This window comes from Anas platyrhynchos, chromosome 1 (assembly GCF_047663525.1).
Source record: "Anas platyrhynchos isolate ZD024472 breed Pekin duck chromosome 1, IASCAAS_PekinDuck_T2T, whole genome shotgun sequence".
NCBI classification, from domain to species: domain Eukaryota; kingdom Metazoa; phylum Chordata; class Aves; order Anseriformes; family Anatidae; genus Anas; species Anas platyrhynchos.
Genome location: NC_092587.1, coordinates 99,274,454 through 99,282,519, shown reverse-complemented (window position 1 = coordinate 99,282,519; position 8,066 = coordinate 99,274,454). Strand labels below are relative to the sequence as shown.

The following is an 8,066-nucleotide window of genomic DNA, read 5'->3' as shown; positions in this document are numbered from 1 at the left end:
CCCACACAGCTGTTCACAGAAAATAAGGTTCTTCCCATCAGCACTACTACAATTAGCAGTGAGCTAACAGAAATGCCCATTTCATTGATCAGCCTTTCCTGAGCGGTAAATCTCTTTCTTTGGAAGTATCATGCAATCACTGTTTTGCAAACAAAACCTTTTTTTACAGTTTCCATTTATGGGATACGAACAACCCAATTATAAAGAAAGATTAACTGGAGATTCCGGCGCTTGGTTACATGTCAATAGCACCTTCCCCAGCTTTTTGGAGCACAGAAAGAACTACCCAGCAGCGGCTACTTTCCCAACAACCTGCTTTAAGTCTCTGCCCTTTTCATCATTAGGATCTTCAGTGTGGTGTTTGAACAAGCCTCTCAGAACAGTTGTGAGAAATAAGCATTTTTCTCTCCATTTTTCAGATAAGGAAACGGAGATACGGATCATTTAAGTTACTTGACGCAGGTTCACAAGGGTGATGCATCTACAGCAGGAACAGAACCCAAAGTGCTTGGTTTCCACACTCATACTCTGATCACTTCACCGTGCTTCCATGGCTTTAAAAAAACAATAGCACATCAGCAGCCATTGCCCAGCCAATTTTGTTTAAATCACTGCTTCTCAGTTGGCGATCTAATCAGGACGGCAGTCAGGTCTGCTCTGCTCATGACTCCTGCAGCGCTCATCTCAACAGGAGGTGCAGCATAATGCACGTTTATAATGGATGGTTGAATCAAAAATAAAGGTAAGCTATTTGCTTGAAACGTTCATCTTATTTATTTTATGTTCATATACTTGCATAGGAGGTCTCTTAAGTGGTTGTTTGAGATCCAAGTCAGAGAGAGATGTATGATAAGCAAAGCCAACAAATACTCTTACTGATTATCACAAGCGTGTCCCTTAGCATTTCCTTAAAATGAGAAAATCAGAAAGTAAAACTGAAGAAGTTCTGTTTCCCCAGGCATCCACAAAGGGAAACAATTATACTTAAAAAGAGAAGCATTCCTGGTGCTATATGAAAACAATTTGATAACATAATGGTGAAGAAGAAAACCTCCATTTTTCAATTCTACAGAATTCCAAACCTCATTGAAAACCGTATGCCAGTTCATTATTTTCAAGTGTATCCATTCACAGAAAAATTAATGTTGTACAAACTCGACACCCACATCCAATGATTAAGAGCTAAGTACTGCATCCTAAGAATTACAGATATTCTCCCCTCACCCCCACCCCCTAAAAAAAAGTTAAGAATTACGTGATGTTCAGTGGTTGTAGCAATGGGACAGCCCAAACGTTATCTTTTCAGTGATAGTTTCTACTGACAGATGCCCATATGCATTTCCTTAAAGGACAGAAAGCTCCTAGCTGACTTAACTGCAGTGCTAGCTATGGTTACTGCAAACATTGCAAAGGTTAATAAATATTAAAAACAAGTATTTCTTCTAACAAGAGCAATATTCTGCAGTTTAACATACATTTACAGAGCCTTCAAAAGGATTTGTCCCCAAATGCTGGGACAATTGCATGTTTACTCGCGTATCAGCAAATACTCACACCAATCTTTGATTAGACACAAGAAAAGGCCTTTTAGCCATTGAGTAAGTAATCTCATTAAAGATTGCTGGACCTAAATACAATTAGCAAAGTGGTGATTTCCTACAAATCTGCACTCCCGGAGTCCATAACACAATTTCAGTGATTTAGATTAACAGGTTTATATTTTTATATTTACTATTTTTTTTTTTTTTATTTTTTTTTAAATGTCTTATATATAAACTATGGTTTTTGGACAGCTTGGGGACTCTGAAGTAACAGCCTCTTACTTTCTGGTGACTTCTCTCCTATAGTAATCAACTTTGAGGGTTTGTCTGCCTGAGAAAGATACTGAAGGACAGTGCAAGCTTTGAATTTGTAGCACATACAGGCTGTGGAAAGCTATATTCAAAACTCTATTAACTAACAAGGGTGCCTGTGCTGACAGTTACTATGGAGTTACCAGTGTGTTGTGACTTCCCTGACACATAGTAAGGTAACACCCTTACAGACAAGCTCTTTCCCTTTGTTGATGAGCACATTCCCCCCTTTTCTAGGGAAAGGAACGGGTACACACAGGCATGCCCATGGAATAGAGGCTTCAGAGATGGAAGTCTGAGAAAGTACACCCACAAAATGGAGGGAGGATTTTAAGTTAGCCTGTTTAGACTGAGTTAGTTTAATGCTTTAATTAGAGCTGCTCAGGAATTTCATACTTCCTTTGCAGTTAATTCTACTTAAAATACAGAGATTCTAAATCCTGTTCAAACAGGATTTCAGCAGAACGCTAAAGCAGTATTCTCAAAAACAAAAATATGATTTTTGATCAATAAAATGTTTTCAACTTAGTCAGGAGAAGTGTTGAGAAGCATTTCATTTCAATTCACGTATTATTTTAATACATCAAGCAGTCAAATGAAAGCAGTCAGAAAGTTTCAATTTGTTAAAGTAAAAAATGTTATTTGAAAAATGAATAGAATATTTTTTTCCAGTGTTTTAATGTCAAACAATACAACATTTTTCTGCCAGAAATATTCTTTTATCAGGAAATGCTTGATTAGCTCTGACTTCAGACCCAAAACATCTCTAGAAAAACCTACTTCATCTGCCCTCGTGGACATCAAGTCATGAAAATACTACCCATCAACAAATAGCTTAAGACCCAGAGTGCAATGAATCAGAAGTCACTAAACACCTACATAGCACACTGTTTGCTGTCCTGCAACTATTGTGTCATTTGACCCATGGGTGTCTAATCTGCAAATTATGCAGTTACATATGTACACACACCAAGTGTACTTACATACGTGGTACTTGGATGGTTATTCCAAAGAAGTTATCCTTTGCCTCAAATTTGTAATCATAGTTCCAATTTCTTATTGGAAAGGGTACAGAGAAAAAATGTCTATTACTAGAGAGAGAAAGTCACCTGCAGTGACTACCAAAGATGGTCTTGTAAAAAAAAAAAAAAAAAAAAAAAAGTTTTACAGATTTAGAAAAGGAAGCACAGCTCTGGAAGAGGCTTGGGTCAGTGTTTTATTGCTTTGGAATGGGTATCAGCGATTCAAGGTAAAGCAAGCCACTGAAGGCATTGCGCTTTATTTGAAGTCCATAACACTAGGACGATTTTATCTCCAACCCTCTCCAGAATAGGGGCAGGGCATGACAGGGGAAGGATGCCTTGGTTAGCAGAACTGAAACTGGATTTCATGCACTCGAACAAAACCCTGTTCAGGGAGAACAATGGACAAACATTGTTGTCTCTTTGCCTAACAGCAAGTGGTCAAGGCAAGAGCAGAGGTGCCACAGGAGGATCAACCGGCGACAGGGGGCAATCTCTCCTGCACCAGGCTAGACAGAGCTCTTGGCGTCAGGTGCTGGAACCCAACCTTCTTCAAGGCATGGGGGGAGAAAAGCCTTTGCCCACCAGCATGCAGGTGCAGATCTGCAGACATCTGAGGTGGAAGCAGTGGTGGCAGGCATGCCTGGCCATGTGCCTGACAAACTGCATCTCTGCTGCAGCACAACTCTTTGGTGGTGCCGTGCTGCTGCTGAAGCTGGCTGCAGCCTACTTGATGCTCAGGGAGGTGTCTGAGTCATCTAGCTGCACACCAAGCATCCTTTTGATGTAGTGCTCTTGGAGGCACCGGTCAGCCTGAGCCTGCGGGAGCAGCAGGAGGGCAGCACCGTCAGGCAGCAGTGGCAGGACTGTGGCAGAAGCTCCCAGGCTGCTTTGAGTGAGATCTGGAACCAGCGGGTGCTTTCCTCCACTTTCAGGTAGGAGCCGGAGCTGCTGCTTTCAGGTAGTAGCAGGGGAAGCAAGGTCTAGGGAAGAAGCGATCCCCTTGAAACACAGCTTTATGTGCTTCTTTGGAGTGGAAACACCCGTGGTACAGCACCAGCAACAAGTGCTGGGCAGCAACATCTGCTCTGGCTGCCTTTTTGGCCACTGTCCTTCAAAATCATGGGCCTGGAGTGTGCAATCATTGACCAGCAGTGACTTCCTTTAGGAACCGGAAATATTAGGAATGGAAAGAAACACTGAATAAATGCTCTTCTCCAAACAAAAGCAGCACTTAGGAAAATGCCTAAACTGAAGTTAACTGGACTGCTGAAGTGGTAAGTAAGAAAAGAGGTTTTCACCTCCAGGTTGCTTACTTAATTCAAGAGCTGATCTAATAAGAAGCACCATGCAATGGTGCAACTGTGGGCCTGCATGAGCTGACTTTGCTTTTTGCTGTAGTTCCAACATGACACGAGCTACACTTCCTGTATATAATCATAAAATAATCACCCAATAGCCTGAGTTGGAAGCGACCCACCAGAATCATCAAGTCCAATTCTTGGCTCCACACAGGACCACCCAAAATTTAGACCATGTGTCTGAGAGCATTGTCCAAACGCTTCTTGTACTCTGTAGGCTCAGTGCTGTGACCACTGCCCTGGGGAGCCTGTCCCAGTGCCCGAGCACCCTCTGGGTGCAGAAGCTTTCCCTAACCCCCAGCCTGACCCTGCCCTGCCCCAGCTCCATGCCGTCCCCTCGGGTCCTGTCGCTGTCCCCAGAGAGCAGAGCTCAGCGCCTGCCCCTCCGCTCCCCTCCTGAGGGAGCTGCAGGCTGCCATGAGGCCTCCCCTCAGCCTGCTCCTGTCGGGGCTGAGCAAACCAGGGGAGCTCAGCCGCTCCTCACACGTTTTGCCCTCTAGACCTTCTATTTACCATTTCCCTAGCTTCCTTTGGACACTCTCTAACAGCTCTCTAACAGTACTTCTTATTTTGTGGCACCCAAAACTGCACACAGTGCTTGAGGTGAAGCCACATCAGTGCAGAGCAGAGCAGAGCAGAGCAGGACAATCCTTTCCCTCAGCTGGCTAGGAATGCCGTGCCTGATGCAGCCCAGGGTATGGGTGGCCCTCCTGGCCGCAGGGTACGCTGTTGATACCTATTCAACTTGCCACTGACCACAGTGCCCAGATCCCTTGCTGCAGGGCTGCTCATCCCCCACTCTGTATGCATAGGCAATGTTGCCCCAACCTACATGTAGGTGAAGAATCTGTCGCTTGTCCCTGTTAAACTTCATACGTCAGTGATTGCCTGGCACTCGGACTTGTCAAGATCTCGCCACAAGGCCTGTCTATACACAAGGGAGCTCACATCTCCTCATATTTAGTATGATTTGCAAACTTAGGATTTATTCCATCCATAGTGCATCCAGACACTACCTCTACATCGAACCTTTCCTTTACAAGAAGGGACCCATTTGACCCTGTAGAGAGGGGTGTGATTTAAAAGGCTTGGATGAACGTCACTGGTTTTGTTGAGTTGCTTTCCACACTGCTAAAATATCAAATCAAAGCATAGGAAGCCGATCAAAGAAACAAGGGCTTGTACATCTACTCTGTTATGTCATCAGCAAAATCTGTATAGGTTTTATTCTGGTTGGACCTGCAGAGCAGCCTCTGGGAGACTGCTGACCTTGAGGAGCATCGCCTGGGTACACAGCTATTCCCTTGCAGAAGCGGTGCTGTGGAAATCACAGAGCATCTTCAAGGAGTGGCAGGAAACTAGGAAGAGATTGCTACATTCTTTAGTTCTCATTGCTCGGGCAACTGATTTCCCTCCCCAGCTGGAAAACGTAGAGGGACATCAAGGAGGCCAGAAGGGAGCTATCACACGGGGAAGGGGAAGCAAGGTCTAGGGAAGAAGCGATCCCCTTTCAACACAGCTTTATGTGCTTCTTTGGAGTGGAAACACCCGTGGTACAGCACCAGCAACAAGTGCTGGGCAGCAACATCTGCTCTGGCCGTTCCACTGTGATGTCACTGTGGTGACTGCGGGTGTCACGGTGATGTTCAAGCATCTCCCACCAGAACGCCCAGACAGACCAGCTGGGTCTCACTTGCTGACTGGCAGGACGAAGACTGAGCTGCCCACTGAAATGGCTTCAGGCGGAAGTTTCAGTGAAGATGAGACAAAAGAAATTAAAAGGGAGCCGCTTCCAGCAGAAACTTCACCCGATGCTGCTCCAGACAAGCCGGTTGAATCCTCAGAGTCCCCTTCTGCTGAGCCTCCGGGACAGGATGGAGGAGCAGCTTCTGATGGTGCTGCAGCATCAACGGAGGGAGGAAAGGATTGCCCAGCTTCCACTGATAACCGTGAGAGCAGACGCGGTAGTTCTTCTGAGGAGCGTGCTGTCAAAACCAATGTCTTCTCCTTCCTCAGTTTCCCAACGAAACTGTGGTACCTAGTTGAAGGCGACGAGTTTAAGAGCATTTGCTGGGCTCGCTGTGAAAGCTGCATTGTGATCGATGAGGAAATGTTTAACGTAGAAGTGCTGGGGAGGACCGGGCCGCAGAAAATTTTTGAGGCTGACAGTGTGAAGAGTTTCATTCGTGAACTTAACCTGTACGGATTCACCAAAATGAAATGGACCTTCCCAAGATCTGCCTCGCTTCCCAAATTCATGGCAGAAGATGCATTTTCTGCTCATAGGAAGGTACATCACTTGCTCCACACATGAACCAACACTCACGATATTCTAGTGGGAGATAGGGGGGGTTAAATAAAGTAGGCCTTGGCAATAGAGGAGGTGAGGACGACAGTAAATGTTCTAAACTTAATGTCTTTCTCAGGCTGGTGTCGAGGTATTTGTCAGGTGGCATTGATGAGTGGTAGAAATGTGGATACACTATATTTGGGTTATACTCAATGAGTTTAAATTAATGGAATGGAAATATAAATAAATTGGGCTATGAGGAGTCTACTCAGTTTAATATAGTTGCAAGATCTCTTGCTGTGCAATATCTGAATTCTTGTTTCAACTGTCGGATGCACATTAGCAGGGTAGTCTTACCTTTACCTCTATGTTAATGCTACGCAGAAGCATCTGTCGAGTCATGGTAGCTGGGTTTCTCAATCAACGATTTTTTATTATTTTTGGGAAATGGTAGCAACTAACTCTCCTCCTTTGCATTTTTTTAGTTACTCCTCTACCACAACCCCAACTTCAAGAGGTATTCTCCCCACCTGCTCATCAACTGCAATCGCCGTGCCGCCCTGAAGAGGAAAGCCACGGCTGCCCCTGCAACACAGGCGGATCTGGATGCAAAGTGCCCCAGCAGCAGCAGCTCAGGCATCCAGCATGGGCGGGGAGCAGATGCTGGGCAGGAGAAGGACGGGATGGAAAAAGCTGCAGAAGAAGACACGCAGACAGCAGCCCCCCCAGGGTCCCCTCTCCCAAAGCGCCAGGCAAAAGCCCCCCCCCAGGCTAGCGGTGCCCATCCAGCCTCATGCACGGATGCTCCCTCCCTGCCAGGCTCCGCTGCAGAGGCAGCAGGCAGGGACAATCAACAGCCTCCGGCCTCCCCCCAGCTGCCAGCACGCAGCAGCCAGAGCCCACCTGCCTCTCCTACTCCCACACGGTACCACTTTCTGCCTCTCATGGGACCCGCCTTGCCACCTATGCACCGAAACGCGGCAGCTGCGCGCTTTCCCGGGGCTGCCAGACCTCCCTTGCGTCCACTTGCAAGTCCCGGGCTGGCAGCAGCCTCTGCCACGGCCATGCCAAATCCACCCGACTGGCAGCCCTCAGCACCCCCACACTGCCCAACTTGCACCTGCGGCTCAGACAGGACAGCTGCAGGCGATGGGCCGGCACCCTAGCGCAGGACCCACTAGGGATAGCAGGGAGAGCGGCACCCACTTCCAGGTTCAGAGTTGTTCAGAGTTGTTCACAGTTCATAGGCTGATTGTTCTGAAAAGAGTTGTTTGCATAATAAACCTTTTACAGTTCTCCTGTGTCCATTTATTATTATTATATACATTTTTATGGTGTAACCTCAGATTGAGTTTGCTTTTCTTTCCTCAGAAGGAAGGACAAGCAACTGTTCTGACATCAATGTGATGGTTTTCTGTAACAGCCAAGCTCTAGGTACTTAGCTGCAGAGAGTAAAAGACTGGGTAATGTTGGCATGCTGCATGCACCGAGGATGCTCTTCCTAACGATGACTTCTGAGGGCAAGTTGAGAAAGTCTAAT

The 8,066-nt window shown here is 46.1% G+C and overlaps 1 protein-coding gene across 1 annotated transcript; it reads left to right on the top strand.

Annotated features, from left to right (window-relative positions):
- The first annotated feature begins 597 nt into the window (after nucleotides 1–597).
- Nucleotides 598–7,821, top strand: LOC113843256 (uncharacterized). The gene is made up of 2 exons (XM_038173054.2): nucleotides 598–742; nucleotides 7,012–7,821. The coding sequence occupies exons 1-2, from the start codon at nucleotides 722–724 to the stop codon at nucleotides 7,690–7,692; spliced, it is 702 nt and encodes a 233-aa protein (XP_038028982.1). The 5' UTR covers nucleotides 598–721; the 3' UTR covers nucleotides 7,693–7,821.
- Nucleotides 7,822–8,066: the final 245 nt, after the last annotated feature.

Bases quoted from the DNA above. Each gene is read 5' to 3' on its own strand.
- LOC113843256 (XM_038173054.2), top strand. From the start codon at position 722: ATGGTTGAATCAAAAATAAAG. The intron at 743-7,011 runs GTAAGCTATTTG...GCATTTTTTTAG, and splicing joins TGGTTGAATCAAAAATAAAG to TTACTCCTCTACCACAACCC.